Source organism: Paramormyrops kingsleyae, chromosome 15, assembly GCF_048594095.1.
Source record: "Paramormyrops kingsleyae isolate MSU_618 chromosome 15, PKINGS_0.4, whole genome shotgun sequence".
In the NCBI taxonomy this organism is placed as follows: Eukaryota; Metazoa; Chordata; class Actinopteri; order Osteoglossiformes; family Mormyridae; genus Paramormyrops; species Paramormyrops kingsleyae.
In genome coordinates, this window is record NC_132811.1 from 18,380,808 (window position 1) to 18,398,923 (window position 18,116).

The following is an 18,116-nucleotide window of genomic DNA, read 5'->3' on the forward strand; positions in this document are numbered from 1 at the left end:
CACTACTATAGCAACCGAGAGCGTTTACATTTCTTGGCTTTTGCATGTTTGCAAAGTTGTTTCCACATACGAACTTGTGTGTGTGTGTGTGTGTGTGTGTGTGTATGTGTGTATGTGTGTGTGTGTGTGTGTGTGTGTGTGTGTGTGTGTGTGTGTGTGTGTGTGTGTGTGTGTGTGTGTGAGAGCAGTATGTTTAGGCTGCTGCTTTAAGTCTTTGAAAGTACTAGCTATAGTAAATGCATCACATGCTGTTAATTTAGTCATTGTGCTTTCTGCGCAGACTCCATTGGTTCAGTGAACATAATTACCCATCATTTCTCTGGCTGACAGGTTCTCTCACACGCTGTGTTTGATAAGGGCCAAAATAGACCCCAGTGTGGTGCCCCTAAGGATTCTGGGTAAGCGCTGCTTCCCAGTATGTTCGTGTGACTTATTTTTTCCATTGTCCAGGCACACTGATGGTCGGAGTAGTAGGCAGTTATAGGGATTGTGGTCGTGGTTGACAGTGATGTCCTGGGATCCAAAATGTGGCTAGCAATTGTCCAACACATCTGTGCACTTTCTGCAGTAATACCATTGTCCGTTCCGTCCTAACAGACCAGGCCTGGATCCTGGAGAATTTCTGGAAAGCTGACTCGTCTCTGATGAGCTGTATAATTTCTGCCTTCTGTCGCCTTTTTGTAATGGCGTCCTTTAAAAAAAAAAAAAAAAAAAAAATGAAATGGCAGCAGATGGTTCCCCTACATGTAGGTAGTGTGATTTCCAATCTCTCCAAGTGAGAAAACTCTGCTGAAATTCTCTGACAGGAGAGGGGGGGGGGGCTTGAACAATGTCCCTGCATATTCACTGGTGGAAGCAGCTTGTTAAGTTTGTCCTTTCATGAACACTTTAGTCCCTTTTGTCATTATTTTTAGCCTTTCAGGTGGCTTAACTGTCATCTGACAATACCTCAGATGAACCAGATGCACCGATGGCCGTCCGCTCTTCCAGCGCACTCCTCGTCAAGTGGATAGCCTCCTTTACACCCTCCCGGTCCCACGGGGGGGTAGGAGTGCTTCAACCAGCCAGTGGAAACGTGGAAAAACCTGACAGGCCAGCCAGAGCACCTAGTTGACTTAACCCTCAATGGAAACCCTCGAATCACGTCCTTCTGGTGCAGCAGCGAGTGACGGCATGTGGGGGCTTTGGAGTGCTTGGCGAGGTATGGAGCTGGTGCGGTGCACCTTCTCTGGGTCTCTCCCCTGGGGACTCCTCTGGATGCACGCCAGTTGCTGCCATGCCCCATATCGGGCTGTCGCTGTACCTCCCGTCCCATGAACCCATCGACCTGGTGAATGCTCCAGGGCCCATCGGTGAACCTCCTGCCAGGGCCTCTCTTCGGGGTGTTCAGTGTTTTTCTCCTTTGAGATGTTCAGGAGGTTTGGTGTTTTTCTACTCCTTCCTTCCTGAGTGTTTGTCTCCTTCCTTCTCTTTTGCAGTGTTTATTTCCTTTCTCAGTTGTGAACACGGGGGCTGGGGGCAAGTCAGGGAGGGCGTGAATGATGATGGAAGTGGTGGCTGCCAGGCTGAGCAGACCATTTGATCCAAAGTGACGTTCATTTTTGAGAAAGCCGGGTCAGCCTGTCACTCAGGGGCCCAATAGTGACATCTCTCTACCAACCCTGGGATTGGAACCTGCGACCTTCCGATCACATGCACAGTTTTCCAACCCCCAGAGCAGAGGGAGTGGTTTGGCTGCTTCTATTCAGCCGCCTTCTTGGAGCCTCTCTTTAAACCTTAAGTCTAAATTATTAACAATGTCACAGTTTGGACTGGAGATAACGTCACCCGGTCAGATGTTCTAATACTCATGGGGGTGAGCCCCGCTGGCCTGCCTGGGCCTGGCCCCCTTCGGCAGGCGCTTGCCCGCGTCCTCCTGGCTTTCCCAGCTTGTCATGGTGACTCGCCCCGGCTGTAACCGTTCTGCCGTCGCCTCGGGACAGAGCCGGGGCAAGTGAGATCAGATCATGTCACACCACACACTGGTGATTCCGCTGTGAACAAGTCCAGACACGAGAGCACTCCCTGCGTGGAGATGGCTGTCTGTACTCACCTCTGGCTTGCCACTGAGGGAAGAACCTTGGCTAGATTGCCGGCAATCGGGCTTAATTATTGCTTATTGCGTGAGCCCATCTGCATGTACTTTTAATCTGGGATAATTCCACGTAATACAGCACAGCATTTGACTCAAAATAACCCCAAGCAATCGCAAACAACACTGACAAGTGATGTAATTAGATAATAATGTGACGTAACTATTGGCTTGCTTGTTATTCACCTTGCATGAGGAAGTTATATACCTTCTACCTTTTAATTTTAAAAACTCCACAAATCTCAAACTCCACAAATCTTTAAGTGGAGTTCTGCAGGTGGGGGTTCTTGCTCAGGGCTGCCCCCTCATAAAAGCCCTTTTTGGCACTTAAACCAGCAATCCTGAGCTACCCAGTGTATGCTCTGCTGCCCTAATGGCTTGACAGGAAACTTTTATCATCCTGGGCACCTCTAACATGACCGTGGATTTAGTTTGTGCCTTAGAATTTTAACTAGTTAAATGTGGAGAAAAGGAGTTTTGGTGAAAACTTGATGGCCAGTGGAAGATGAGGGCTGGAGGTCAAGTGTCATCATGCTGGGGGTGGGGGGTGGACTTGTCATCATGCTGTCAATAAAAGCAGCGCGAGGTTTCCGACCCACAGGACGCTGGCATTACATCACCTCTGAACTTTTTCTCTGTGTCAGAATGTATGGATTACTCTGTATTTTGTAATGTGATGCTGCCTCTACGCCCGAAGGCGAGTGTGTTGCTCTCCAGGGAGCGGCGTCTGTCCTCCCATCTTCACGTGTGACTGAACTGACTGACCTACTCACGGGCGCCGCCGTTCACACTGGGATCCTTATAGTCCCACCTTTTTTGTTTATCCAGTATATACAGGCCGGTAGCTCACCTCAAGGGCTGTGTGAGTGTGAATGGGGCGTGTTTTGAGTTCATGTGTAACGCTCATTGATGGACCAAATACTTTAGCTTACTGGGGTTTGCCTGTTTTCATATTTAGGCTCTGAATCAGCACTACCTTAGGTGGTTAAGCAGTCATTCTGGAAACGGCCGGTTGTGCGCTCAGAAGGCGTTACCAAGTGCTGCTTGGTGTCAGAGCTCCACCTAGCTGCAGCACAAGGCATGGCAGCGGACTGAATTTTTGTTTTCTAGAATTTTTTTTCTTTTTTGTTTTAATAATGAGTTATGGAATCTTCCCCACTATAAGACATCGCAAAAAGTGTGATGAAAAACTGAACATCCTCTCTGCTGTGTTTACTTTGTGGTTAATGCGCCCTTCTGGGTTTGCGTCATGCACCTTGTGGGCTTCGGTTTCGGATCCATGTATGCCTCATGTCCGTGTGCCCTGTAGTGATGGGCTTTCTCCTGCTTTTCGCAGCAGGACCAACCCGAAATCCTTGTCCAGAAAGCGCAGTGAGGAGCTGGCCAGCCTGCAGGGGAGCCTCGTCATGCTGGAATGACAGGGCTCTGGTAAGTCACTGCAATCAGAACCTGCTATCTGCTATACAGACCACTAATCACAGTTACTATGGCAGCTTTTTGGCTTCCCCCAAACACCCCCCCCCCCCTTTCAGGGTACCCCTCCTGTGCTGGCTCAGGGTAGGTGGGCAGTTCTTGGGAACTGCCGCGTGCTCCTGTTCTGTCAGTGAGGATGGTCAAATCCGATCTTCAGTTAAATTTTCTTTTAATAGTGTAGTTGCTAAAATGAGTTTTGAAATTCTTTTTTTTTCCCCAATGACGTTATACACAGTTTCAAATCTTCAGAAATATTTTTTTTATTTTCATTTTCGGGTTTAGGTATTTGTCAGTTTTCAAGGTGAAATGTTAGAATGCATTTCGGTTGCGGGAGCGTTGGCGGTCCCAGCCCGTGACTCGAGGCGGCGCCGTCGACGTGGGCGGGTCCCCCTGGGCGGGTCCCCCTGGGCGCGCTCTTCTCAGGCACGGTGTTGGGGTCACGCCCGCTGCCCGTGGGTTTTAGCTATAGATGATTCTCACTGGCATGCTCCTCGCAGTGAAGCCTTTTCATCTTGTGTGCCCACAGCTTTGCAAAGGCCCTGTTGGCACGTGGCGTTTGACGACAATGAGGACATTTTTGGAGTAACGACTGATGGAATGGGAATGATGAATGTCCCGGATGGGCGCTCGAAAGTCTCCACCTATACCGCTCCTGTCTCTGAGGTGAGGGGGTAACTCCGCTTTCTCACGGCTCCTATTCATCCTCGGCACTCGTTCAAGCTGCCGAACCCTTATTCGGATCAGTGTCATGTCCGGAAGACATCTGTGACCCTTTGAGTTTGATGCACTTCCGGGTCAGATATCTTAATGCTGACGCCTACTCTTCCCTTCTGCCTCACCCTGGAGCTGGAAGGGCTGTCTCCTGGTGTCTCCTGGTGTCTCCTGGTGTCTCCTGGTGTCTCCTGGTGTCTCATGGCTGACCTGTCTTCCTTTATTCCCAGAAGAGCAGCAGCTCGGAGTCTCTCAGCGACAGGGGCTCCTCTGAACTTAAGAAGAGCTTTGATGCCGTGGTGTTTGACGTCCTCAAGGTCACCCCAGATGAGTATGCGGTAAGCTTACCTCTTGGTTGTGTCTCGCCGTTTTGTACGAAATCTTTTATTGCTTTTATTTATATTTATTTTTTATATATATTTATTTTTTCAGCAGTAACCTGTAGGGTGTGAATCTGGTGTCTCCTTTTAGCAGGATACAATACGTTGTCTGCATTTTTAATATTCGTACATAAAACAAACAAGTTAAAAGTAATAGTCTTTCATTCAGCCTGGTGGGCAAAGGCTCTTGGGCCCAGTCTCCCTGGTCCTGGCTCAGGAGGTGTGTTATTCAGGGACAGAGCCTGACCCTGGCTGAGTGGCTGCTGTCTTCCCTCCTGCTCCCATCCCAAGAGGACACACTAATGTCATCCTCCTTTGGAGGGCATGAATTCGTGCTCCTGCCATGTCAGATTTGCTAGCTGGGAGCAAAGTCACCCAGCCCAGTGCTCAACAGCCTTAGACTGTAAACACAGTGCATGTGTTGGTGCCCAGGGGGTGCTATTTCCTCTATCAGCAGCTCCCCCTACCCCTCCTGACCCATCTCTTATATTCCATGTTCTTAATTGTGTTTTTATTATTATTTATTATTGCCTGCAAGGACAAATGAATTTTGCTCATAAATTCATTGTGAGGATCAGATGTGTGTTTTTTTTTTTTTTTAAATGTAGTGCTCTCTCTCCCCCTCTCTCTCTCTCTCTCTCAGGGCCAGATCACACTCATGGATGCACCCGTGTTCAAAGCTATCCAGCCCGAGGTGAGTAGTTGCCACCTTCCTAATACTGGCACAGTAGAATTGTATCTCCCCGTTTTCTGAAGCTGCTCCATTGGAACCTGTAGCTGAGTGTATCCAGCAGGGGGCAGTGTGCTACAAGCTTTGGTCTGGTACGCCCCATTTGTCCTTGCAGCAAAGCACTTGAGGGGCTGATTGATTCCCTTCAGTCTTTATGAGCTCACCATAATGCTAAAAGAATAAATATCTCAATAAATTATAATGCAGTAGCTGGTAGCATTGCCTAAGCTTAGTGAATTAGCTCCTCTTCTATGATTGACACATTCTTTGCCAGTCTAGTTAAGACCATATACTTGCTTATTTAATCCACAGAGGTTGAACTGGTCGCTAATTTAAGGTTTTGATGATTGCCTCACTTTCCTCCAGGCCATGTTCATAGAAAGGTACATATGCATAATGTGTACTAGTGTTTTGTTAGGTGTGGGAGTCATTGGATACCTTAATTGTACAGTGGTACCTCAGAACTCAAACATAATCCGTTCAGAACTCCGGATTGAATCCTAAAAAGTTCGGGTTCTGATCGAATTTTCCCCATAAGAAATAATGGAAAACCAATTAATTGGTTCCCGACCCCAAAAAATTACACCTAAATGTTTTTTTTTTTTTTAGCATTTAAACACAAAATGAACAGGATAAATTAAGAAGAGCATATACTGTACTAAACACATCTAAGGACATTTATCAAAACAGTAATTCGTAAAGTAAGAAAATAAATGTATCCAAACAATGTGTAAAGTTAAAAAAAACAATGTGTCCTGCCCCGATCTTCCGCTCCTTCCGTGTGCCACGCCCCCCTCGTTAACCCCGTGTGGAATCCCCGTGTTATCAGCTGTTTCTAGTTGTTGTCATTAGTCCTCTGTATTTAGTCCGCGTTTGTTTGTTTCCCCAGTCTGGTCATTGTATTGTCCGTCTGCGTTTTGCCTGCCTTACCTGTAATTAAACCCCGTATCCCCCGATACCCTGACGTCTGTGTCTCCGTTCCGTCCCCGCTCGGCACAACAATATTATTATAATTAAACGTATTAATGGTTTATTATTAATATTAAAATAAGAAATCTGTATTTTAAAATGTATTTTATTATATAACTACTGTTACTATCTATCATTGTCTAAATGTATTTTTACTGTCTAAATATATGTATTCAGCTAGTGTAAACATGCACGATGCTATCACAGCGAATGCGAGGCTGGGACTGAAGCATTACCCTTTGTTTCCGCTGAGAGACGTGCCGCGTAACTCATTTCCCCGCTCGTACAAGTTATCTTAGGTCGGCGTTCACGGTTTGACTTCTGAGATTCAGATGGAGCTCTAGGTAATTTTTTTTCCGAACTGGTTGGTTCGACTTTTAAGAAATTTGAGTTCTAATGAGTTCGAGAACTGAGGTACCACTCTATATTATTTCCCCTCTCAGTCAATAATTGGCTGCAGCTTAATTGAGCTTTTTGAAATTCTGTAATAAATAGATGTCTTTTTCATGGTAATAGCTGGTAGGTTGTTTTGTTAACCTGGCTTGCAGCGCTTGAAGACGGATACTGAAGGGAAAAAGTGATGAGTTGTTGATGCGGTCATCTTGCTGCTGAACCGCGTGATCTTGTGTGACATTCCTGGAATGCTGGGCGCCTGTTTGGGTGCTGCTGCCGATTGCATCTATTATGGCTCACTGCTGACCCAAAGCAAGGCCGTAACAGCTCCTGTAGCTCAACACGTAGAGCATTGTGCTAACAATGCAAGGTTCATGGGTTTGAATCCAAGGGACTGAAAATAAATTGTAACTCCTCTGAATGAAACGTTTACATTTGTTCAGCAGATGCTTTCATCTAAAGTGACTTACCGGTGCGTCAGCCTCAGCAGGATGGCTCCTCTTTGGCCCCTGGGACCCTCTTTACTTTTGGACCCCCAATGTTTGGGGGACCCCTGTTGGCCGCAAGAAGTCACTGCACTGCAGTCTCCTGCTCTTATTACTACTGAATGAAGTTCGGCACTGTGCTGTCGGACTGTCAGAGTCCATTGGAGTTTTCTGTCTGCTTTGAACCTTCACGTGGCCTTGTGCTTGAACCGGGCTGCTGTTCTCTGACGTCCCGAAGCCTCCTGCCTGGCTTAGCACAGCCTCTGTCATGCTTCAAGGACGTGTGGACTGGGCCAGGCCGGCAGCACATGATGTTTCGGTTAGAGAGCATCGGGCAGCTGGGGCCCGAGTTTCCAATCCTGCCCCCCCCCTTCAGATTTATAATGGAAAAAACATCTGCTCATGGGGTGGTGGGGGGTTACTCCTGATATTACTCATTGTCAGAGCCTAACCCTTAAATAATGTAAAGCCTTTGCCTGGATTTATCATTAAAAGCAGTGAGTTGTTCTGTGTGGAGGAAAATGCAGGAAGCCTCCTGCCCTATAGCCACGATATAACACATGGCTGCCCAGGTGGGAACCAGCCCATGGTCTTCAACCTGGGCTGAAGCAGGATGCTTGGGTGTGAGTGAGTCACAGAGGCCTGTGTTAGGCCCAGCAAACCAAAGGAATGAGTGTGTCTGACCAGAGAAGGGAAATCACACCCCCCACGTCCTAAGAAGTGACTCTGACGTACTGCTAGAGGCAGAAATGCATGGGGGGGCAGGCACTGGGTTCGGTTACAGGCGGGACATGAATGATCGACTCCTTGTGCGTAATTCAGTAGAGCTCTTCATCACGTACAGCCCAGGTTTATTTTGGGCACATGGGTTGTTGTAAATGAAGGCTACCACTGGTCTGTAGGCTCAGCACTGTAGGGGGGTTTGGCCAGGATGTATTTCAGGAGTATTTCAGCTGTGGTTACATGCCGTCACTGTACAGGTGAGACATCATTGTCTGGCATCAGCTGCCTTACATGCCTGGATGAGCCTGGAGCAGTTTTCTTAAGGGAAGCTCATTTCTGCTTCCTACAAGGGTATATTTACTCAGGAGGGCTGCTTAGGGGTCTGTGTGACTGAGATGGCGTTCATCCTGGTCATGGGCTGTAGCGCTATGAACATAAAATCTTCTAGAGTCGCTTCCTGGTTGCATACATGTGGTGCAGATTTATCGCCAGTTTGAGACTCAGATTTCTGTATCTGTAGTCTCCTTTTCCTCCTGATGCGGAGGACAGTTGAAGGCTATCTACATCCCCCTGGGTTATCTGACTGCCTGTTCTCTTGTGCAGGTTTGAACAGAGTCGTTCTGGACCACTGAAACATGCAACTTCAATCACTCATTCTTCATGTTTTTTTTTTTTGGGGGGGGGGGGCGGGGGTTATTAAATCTGCTTGAGACGATGTCTGGTTTTATTCAGCTGCCGTGAGCGGGCCAGACCCTCATCTACAGTTTGGGGCCAATAAGTAGCCGACTTCCCCCCAGACAGGCAAACTGGACTCAGTGTGGCAGTGCAGGGGCTGCATACAGTGAGCTTCTTCATCCTAACTGTGGGGGGCGCTCGCTTCCATTTTTCCAAGTGATGCTGTGCATAAGCAGAGGCTCAGGGGGCGGAATCTGCTTTAGCCTTTGTGTAATGTTATTTCATTTTATGTGCATGCTCTAAAAATGGAAGTCTAACAAAATTACCCCATGGAAATTTTAGCTGTGAAATAGTGGTGCTGTGTGGTTTGAATAACTTTCTATTCATTATATCCATTAAACCCATTAATTGAGTCGGTCGTTCTCTGGTCCAGCTTCATCGTTTCTGCATTTTGTGCTTCTTCTCTTTGGGGTCTTTGAATCTCATTTTCTTGACGACTTTTCCACTGTCCGTGCTATTTTGTTTTGTTTTTTTTTTTTCTCTCTCATGGGGGGTTAATTCTATTCAGGGAAAGTGGATGCAAAGACTAGAACATTTCAGTGTTCCTGGAATTGTCATTATTTTTCAAGAGGATAGTCCAGGCAAATGTTTTCTACAGTTAGTGGGTGTTTGCGATCTGACAAATTAGACCAAAGCCGAGGTTTTGGTGCTCGCCTCTAAATGCCAGCCGGTCAGTGAAATGCCCATGGGCTTTCCATCATGATGTCAGAGCCTGATTTACAGCCTTTCTCGTTTCCCATTTACTGTGAAATATCCCAGTTGGCCATTGTAGTCCTGTCCAGGTTCCTCCTGATTATGGGCTATGGAGAGGCTCGTAAGAATGCAGGCCTGCAGCTCGTGCGTCTTAACTGTGTCCAGCCGAGCTTTACAGTGAATCCCTCTTCTTTGGATGGGCTCCTCTGATTTTCACGCTCTCCAGTGTAAAACGTTATGACGTCTTTCTGTGGTGGAGCCGCACTCGGCTGTTCTGCAAAGGACGGTGTTTCCATTACGTCAGGCATTGCTTGTATCAGGGGACGGACAGGGTCAGATGCCACTTTCAGCTGCAGCGACCTGACATGACTTTCTCTCATTGGCTAAATGCCATCTTGTACTTTCTAGGAGAACCATAGTATAATGTTTTACACTGTGCCATTTTCAAAATCTGTCAGTGGTGAAAAAAGAAAATACCATTAATTCCAGTTGTTCCTGTTTCACTTAACATTTGTCCAGTAGGACCTGGAGTTGGGACTCCACCAGTGCTTGTTTTTAGTCTTACGGCACTTAGGGCCATCTTCAGGCAGTTTCGTTATTTTCTAATTAAAAATCCAATGTTGTGAACTTGAGGTTAGCCAAGGCTGATACTTCCGCATTTGCTTTCACACTGACAAGTGGTGAATTGTGAGCACTGTTCTTACAACATGACACACTTTATGAGTAGTTTGCGTTTAAGAACACAGCTGTTAGTCATTAGTACCTTCGAATTTGGTGCCTTAAAAACAGATTTTTATTTAAAGGCTTTAAAAAAGCAAAGAAGCAGCCCTTGGATTAGCATGAAAGCAGACCCCGCTGTGTTAACATGTCCCCGGGGGGTGTCTAATGACTGTGGTTCAAGCTGAAATAGCCAAGCTGAGCAGTAGATTGTCTCCCTCTGTCTGTCAGGGTTGCGTTTTAATTGTAGCATTTAGCTAAAACGGATATTACCCCTGAGTTTATGAAACCATCCTGGACCAAAATCACGCTGGTGAACTGTTCAGTCAGCCTGTGTCTGTGTGTCAAACACTTTTTTCAGGACCATTTTTACTTTTCTGGGCAGTGTCACCTGCAATTCCTAATTAGAAATGAGATTTTTAATTTACCCATGTTTCTGCAGAATTGCACCATGAGATGTTTTTAAGAAAATACAATCCATCCATCCATTCATCCATCCGTCATTCAGCCGCTTAGCCCGGTCTGGGGGCTGGGGTATACCCTGGATGGGATGCCAGTTCATCCCTGGGCAAAAACACACCCATGCAATAATACTCGAATGGCAATTTAGAGACACTGGTTATCCTTACTGCATGTCTTTTGGCTGCAGGAGCAGATTGGAGCACCTGGAGGAATCTGGCAACACAGGGAGAGCACTGCTGCTCTGTGTTTAGTCAGTTATAAGCCTGTGGTCATACACTGCAGCAGGAAGGCCAAACTTACAAATAGCTCTCCCCAGTCAACTCCAGCCATAGACACACAGGCCGTATTTCAGCGTGTCTGCGGCTGACTGTCTGCTAGCGGACGGCCTCTTCCCTCTTGGCAGCCCATTAACCCTCTTGAGCTGAAAAGGGAAACTACAACCGTGGGGAGCTGTGGTCCTCGGGGTTCCGCTGCAGATGGGGGGGAGGCCCCATGTTACAAACCCCATGTTCCACCCCTGTCCAGCAGCAGTTTCTTGGTCACATCCATTGCCTTGTTGTGACCACTGCCGACAATTCAGGCAAACTCTTTCAAATAACGTTTAAAGAGGAGGTGTTCTTGATGGAACGTGGATGCTTTCTGGGGGGGGGGGGGGGTTTGTGGGGTTTGGAGTGTTGTGTATTTCCTGAGACCAGTGGTAGAGACACAGGGTAGTGACTTTCTCAGGCTTCCAGCTTAGGGATTGTTTTACCATTCATCTGTTTGCATTCAGATCTTGGCAGTATGAACAATCTTCTGGAAATGGGCACCACCTCTTGGGCTGCCAGATCTGCCATGTAGACCTGCAAAAATGCATGATGATGAATGGGGGCCACGTTAGCCAAAGCACGCGTGTCAATTCTGACCAGCAGCTGCCCAAGGCAGACTGACTGGCTGCTCGCTATCGGATTCTACACAGACTGGTGATGATTGACAGGCAGATGCACCCTGCAGATGGTTGTGTTCTTAAGGGTCTCTCCAAGATAAATGGTAGCTGGTACCCCCACAGACTCTTAATGTACCCACCATCCTGCTCCAGGGGGCTCCCCTGAATTTTATACCCAGAGTGCAGAGGTGGGATTGCCACTATGGGAATGCTTAGTCTCAGGGAATAGGGATCCCTTTAAGTTACTTTTATGGAGATACATGGTGCCACATACATTTCAATGTCATTTGTTGTTCTGAGTAGCGATATGACTGTAAAACAATCTCTACTTTAGGTCACTGTACTGATATACAATATTGATATTATATATTGATGTTATATATTGATATTAATGACTGAAAGTCAAAATGAATTATGGTTTCATTTGTCCAGATCAATGTTTCCCAACTAGAAAACATGAGTGCATCTCTGCTGAACATAACATCACTTAAGATTAAAAAAAAATACAAATTGACTAAATGTCCAAGTGCCTGACATGAATGAATATTTAAAGTATTGGACTATTCAAATGCTCAAAACATGTTTTTTCAGTGCCGTTAAGATATTTTTCTTCACCAAATTTGACTATATATATGTTTTTTGTGAGTTATTTTTTCTTTACATTTACGCTTGTTTGGCTCATTTTTCTTTATGGTACATGTGTTGTGCTTTGCAGTATTTCTCTTTGGGTTTCACTATCTGGCATCTTAACATGCTGTGGGTGGGCTAGGCTTTGTAGGGGTGTCGGTCACTACCTGATCTGTACCACCTGCCTGATCTGTACCACCTGCCTGATCTGTACCACCTGCCTGATTTGTACCTTACACATCTGCTCATGTACAGTATTTTCAAGCATATATACACAGTGTTATGTTTTCTGGCACTTCCTGATCCATTCATCTTGCCATTTCACGGCAAATCATATTGTCTCCATTTACAATAAATAAATCTGTACACAAAACTGTGTGTGTGTATGTATGTGTGTATGTATGTATGTATGTATGTATCAGTATAAACATGCATTATCAAGCCACTTCATAAAATTGATCTAATATGAGCTTAAAATTCAATATATTCAGCCCTAGTTCTGAGTTTGCTGTGCTCCTTAAATATAGTAATTTATCAGTGGATGAAAATACTAAACACTTCCCAAAAAAAACATTTATAATGCCCGGCTGTGATGGCCATCATGTTTGCCGCTGTTTGACTTCCTGTCCTTTCCGCTTTATTAAAAGCAGTAAAGTATTATTAACGGGATTTGTAACGTAGACTTCGGCCAGTGAATGCAAGGTCTCTGCGTGTTCCTGCCCGGCAAACCGTCTGTAGCAGACTGATTGTACCCAGCCCTGCAGAGCAGCAATGTGGCAGTTGTCTCTCGCAGGCCAGACATTTAAGCCAAGAAAATCCTTGTGCTAAGTTCAGCCTCTGCCAGGAGGAAGGAAAATTTAAACAGAAAAACTAAGCATGAGCACATGTTTGTTTGCTCCTCTAAAATAGATTCCAAAAAGCAGGAAACTGGAATCCCTCTCTGAAGTCATCGTAGAACTTGTACGTGCCGTCGATGCCTTCCTATACATACTAAATAACTGTTTCCATTTTGTTTGTATAGGGAAGTGCTAGTCTGCCCTGGTGTGGCCCAAGGTTCGAGGGATGGTTGTTCAAGGCAGCCATTCCATGGGGACCGGCAGGAGAGAGAGAGCGTGATGAATGTGGCTTACATAAGATTTTCCTAGGATTACATCAGCTCGCATGTTCGGTTATGAGCTGGCCCTGAGCCCTGGGCAGCCCTCAGGACCCAGGAAAGCCGTCTCACGCCTGAGTGTGGTCCGTTTCTCTTGTACTTATAGCTCAGGAGATCTTCAGTTTTCTCAGCTGGAAAGTCTCGAGGTCTCCAAAGGTAAATTCTTGCATGGATGAGTTGCAGAGTCTCTCATCACTCCGTGCTAGTGTTACCGCTTGTTTGCTCCCCGCGATGTTACTGAAGTATACCCGACGTTGAGTTTATTTAACAGTACATGATTGGTTATAATACCCATCTGGTTCCCCACCTTTACCCAGTGCTTCGATTGGTCCGTTTTCATTTTGTGGTATTGGAGTCAGAAATGCATTTCGGTTTGATTACATCCCTGCCGTGCTGCAAGGGTTCATGGTTTGGCTCAGTGTTGGTGCTATGATGAGTTTTTTGGACTCTGTGAGTCTGGAAAAAGATGATGATGAGGATGATTTATGCTGCTTTTTCTGACCCTTAGCCATGTTCAATCCCCTCTTTTCCACAGGAGCTGTCGAGCTGTGGCTGGAATAAGAAGGAGAAGCACAGCTCTGCCCCCAACGTGGTGGCCTTCACACGCAGGTTCAACCAGGTAGGGGCCACCTGGCGCATTAGCACGTTAGCGCTTTAGCTTAATAACCAGGGTGTGTACGCACGTTCCATCCTGCCCTTGGCTGCCGCCCGGCACTCTGCATGCCCACCCTTTTGCTCAAAGTGTATGTAAGGTGTCAATTATTTTCCAGCGTTCAGTATGAACAGATGATGGAAATTCGCAAACCTTCCCCTGAACCAAAACCGATGATAATGTTCACGGGCCTGGAATGCTACATGGAAACAAACGTAACTGGATATGAAATGGAAACCAAAACAGAAAGTAGCCCTTCTTTCGGACCGTAAATTGTTCTTTGGAAATTAGGGTGATCAGTTTAATAACCGTAATTCTCAATTACGGATTACACTTTGGTTTATAGTTCTGTGCTTCACCCCGTTCTTGTTTGTCTGGATTCTTCCCCAGGGAGCTCATTTTGTTACTGGGATGCATGTCTGCAGCCTTAGCTGCTCATGGCACAGTGGGGCAAGCCTTCCCAACCTGGAGTGAGAAACTGAGAAGTGGGTTAGCAAAAGCACCACTTTTAGAAGTAAATATGGAGCAGTTCAGAAAGGACCTCTCTCAGGGGGATTTAACAACCAGAAGAGAAGAGTTCTCCAGGGTGCCGTGGGTGATGGGTCATTTGTTTCTTTTTTTACTCTACAGCTTTGCAGAACCGTTTCTGCATACAGTTACTTTCTGTAGTTGACCTAAGATAGGCTTTGTTCTCCAGCATAAATATTAGCATGTCTGAAAAGGAACATATTCCGAGTGTCATGTGGAAACTTCCATTTCTTACAATCGCTAAACTGCGATTCAAGATGTTAATGATGTAGAAGCCAGGAGCCCCTGCAAAATGTGCTTTTCGAATGATGTGCATTGGAAAAAGAGGGCCTGGTCTCGCGTGTGCTCCTCATGCTAAGTTCTTCTCCTCTTATGTCTTCATTCCTTCCCCAAGGTCTGAAAACATGTGAAGAAGTTTATTTGTCGGGTGCCTCAGTCAGTGTGGCCACAGCGATGGCGTATGGTAGAGTAATTCAAGAACCCCCCCCCCCCCCGCTCCACGTCTCAGAAAGCTATCTAAAGCTCAGCCAGTACCTGACTTCAAGTCATCCCCAGACTGGGTTTTGAGCACCTCAACTGCCCTGATCCAGCCAAGCTTCAGAAATTATCTGAAGATAATTTCCTTAGATTTTGTCCCATTTTACAAGCAGGATGCTTATGTGACTAAATGCCTCAGACCTGTGTTACCACGCTCTCAAATTTATTAATATTATTCACTCGGAACAGTAAACTCTTTAACGGGACAGTTTATATGACCATGAACCTCACTATAAAACCCAGAGAGTTTCGGCTGGTGACTGCTCCCTGCAGAGTGTTGACCAGGTGGCTCTGAGCAGCTGATCCCCACCCCCCCACCAGCTCAGGGAGCCTTTTCTGGCCTGGCTCTCACTCCCCTGGAGTGTGCTGGCCACTGCTCAGCCATGCAAAGGCTCATCTTACATCTCCACATCTTGCCGATGTTCTCAAGATCTTTCACTGATTTTTATTAGTCGGTTCTTTTATCCAGGGCCGGGTTCCACGCCTATAATTTTTCATGGGCCCGTGTTGATAGCAGTGAAGGAATCCATCCTAGAGTGGGCTTTTATGTCGACACCGTCCAAATATGTGAATTTGAGACCTGAGGTCGTTACGGTCTTACAGACGAGGCGATATCTCCTCTGTCTCCTCCTGGCTGCCTCATACTCCCGCTTCATTCACAGAAGCCTCGCTCGGGGCAGATGTTCCACATTAGCCGGTTGCTGGCCGCTTCGCATAAGGTCCCGGGTCGCTGGGGCTGCGCTGCTTTCCTTTGTTTGCTTAGCTTCCTCCAAAATCAGGTGACGTCTCTTAATGGAAAAGTGCGGTATGTGGAAAAAACGTTCGGAGAAAAGCCGCTAGGTAAGGCTGTGTGGCGGTACCCACGGGCAGCATGAATGTCTGCCCCTCTTTCCTTTTATAAATAAGGCTCCGGGTGATTTATACCTGCTTCAGCCTGTAAGCTGTTTTACAGTAGGGTTTCTCCTCAGACCGAGCGCTGTGATTGGAGTAAGGTGGTGCTGGGTAGGAGGTACTGACCCCCAGTCTGCTGGCCTAACCAGCCAGCTGCTTCTGCTCACGTGGCATTTCCATTTATCCCATGGATTTATCTATGGAAGCGGCCCTGGTGCCTTAACTTCAAGGATATATTACTTTGGTGCCCAGTATATATATGTATATATGTGTATGTGTGTGTGTGTGTGTGTGTGTGTGTGTGTGTGTGTGTGTGTGTGTGTGTATGTGTGTGTATGTATGTATGTATGTATGTATGTATGTATGATCACAGACACAGAATCCTGACTAACTGAGCCGCAAACCACCCGGTCGCTGCACCTTTGGGATCAGCCGTCATGGGATGACGCAAACGTGTCACCGCTGTTCCACAGACGTTCCCTGAGTGGAGTGATTACCACTGATCTCCAAGGGCCGTATTTCTGACTTGGCTAAGCTGGGGCCATTTATACAGCCGGTATCTGTCTGAGGGAGATGCTTAGGAACATTTTGTACAGACAGCTGTGGAAAAAAGGGAGGCTTGGGGATGCTGGTGTTTCCTTGTTTTCTGGGAGTCGTGGCTGCGTGGCCTGGTGTCATGGCCCATTTTGAAGGAGCAGAGGTGTCACACAGACGTTTTCCTTTTGTCTTCTGCATTGATTGCTTGCAGTTTTTTTTATAAGTAAAATGAGAACTTGTTTTGAGTATGTGATTAACTTAGCCAAAAATCCTAGGTTTCCAACCAAGTTTAAGAACTGAATTGCTCCTGTGGGTCAAGCAGAGCCTGGCACTAACAATGTGAAGGTTGTGGGTTGAAATCCAGGGAGCCCACATAAATTGTGACCCTTCCCTCTACTCTAAGTCACTTTGGTTAAAAGCATCAGACTAATTAGTAAATATCAATGTGAAACTAAATCTGCCTCAATTTTTTATTAGTTTCTTGCACCATGACCCACAAAACCAAAGTTTCATCTTAGTGTAGATGACAAAGATCCTATGACTTTGATTTTAAATGTTGCATGTTAAATCCCCCTACTGCCAAAAGCTCTAGCCCCTGGTTTATGAGTAAGATGTGAGAAGGTCTGTTCGCTTGGTGATTAGTGCTCTTTTTGTCATGGTTGGCAGGTCACCTTCTGGGTGGTCAGGGAGGTCCTCCATGCTCAGACCCTGAAGATCAGAGCCGAAGTGTTGAGCCTCTACATCAGGACCGCCAAGGTATGCCTTCATCAATAGGTCTTGCGGATGTCGTGGGATGTTTTGGTTCTTTGATGCATTCTGTATGCTGTTATGGTATGAAATCTGACCTCTGAATGACCTCTGTGGTAAGCAATAATTGCCCTTCTTTTCCCTTCAGAAACTGTGTGACCTGAACAACCTCCATGCAGTGATGGCCGTGGTGTCGGGCTTACAGAGCGCCCCGATCTTCAGGCTCTCAAAGACATGGGCGGTGAGTGGAGTGCATCCTCGCTGCTGCTCCACAGAGCCTAGAGGCCGATCTCCTACTTTCCAGGGCCTGTGGAGATCCAAGTGTCACTCTGCCCCTCAGAAATCCTCTTCACATAACAATTTCTAAGTTTGTATAAAGCGAAACTACAAATATTAGTCACTGGTTTCTTTTTCGATCATTAGAATTTTGTTTTAATTACTAAAAAAAATCACCTGTGCAACATTTGTATAATTTCAAATGTTAAATGACCAACCAATAAGGTCACAACTGATGTGTGAGAGTCTTCGTACTTATTTCTGTACCTAGTTTGTTTCCCCTTGAAGAACGTGGTAACCATAAGGTTTTTGGGGATCTCAGAGGAGGGAGTTTTATACAAATCTGTGAAGTCATGATTATTATTGCAGTGGAAGGTGTCTAGAAGTATGGTGTTTCCTCCCTGAAAGGAAAACCGGGATAATTTAGGACTTGGAGCTCTCCTCCTCCTCCTTCAGACGTCCATATTAAGCATTGAATAATGTATGTTAATGCACTTTTTGGTAGCACGCGGAGCTTGTATAAAAGCATCCCAGATTCTACCAATTGCAGGATTCAATGCAAATCCTCCAGGATTCGTACAGTACAGTTATTGTTGATGTTTTCAGACTGGATGAAAGTCTGTTGCTTCGTTTTAAAGTAG

General features: G+C 46.2%; 1 protein-coding gene across 6 annotated transcripts in view; it reads left to right on the forward strand.

Annotated features, from left to right (window-relative positions):
• The window catches only part of ralgps2 (Ral GEF with PH domain and SH3 binding motif 2), a 58,937-nt gene that overhangs the window by 12,063 nt on the left and 28,758 nt on the right, over positions 1–18,116 (forward strand). For 4 of the 6 annotated variants that reach the window (XR_002836073.2, XM_023794463.2, XM_023794467.2 and 1 more), the window contains exons 2-8: positions 3,468–3,559; positions 4,131–4,267; positions 4,546–4,653; positions 5,339–5,389; positions 13,843–13,926; positions 17,119–17,208; positions 17,348–17,440. Coding sequence is in view for 5 of the 6 variants with exons in the window: in XM_023794463.2 (XP_023650231.1) it covers positions 4,202–4,267; positions 4,546–4,653; positions 5,339–5,389; positions 13,843–13,926; positions 17,119–17,208; positions 17,348–17,440 (492 nt within the window). In the remaining variant the exon portion in view is untranslated. The remainder of the gene's footprint in view (positions 1–3,467; positions 3,560–4,130; positions 4,268–4,545; positions 4,654–5,338; positions 5,390–13,842; positions 13,927–17,118; positions 17,209–17,347; positions 17,441–18,116) is intronic. The other 2 variants (XM_023794466.2, XM_023794464.2) reach the window with 2 other exon arrangements.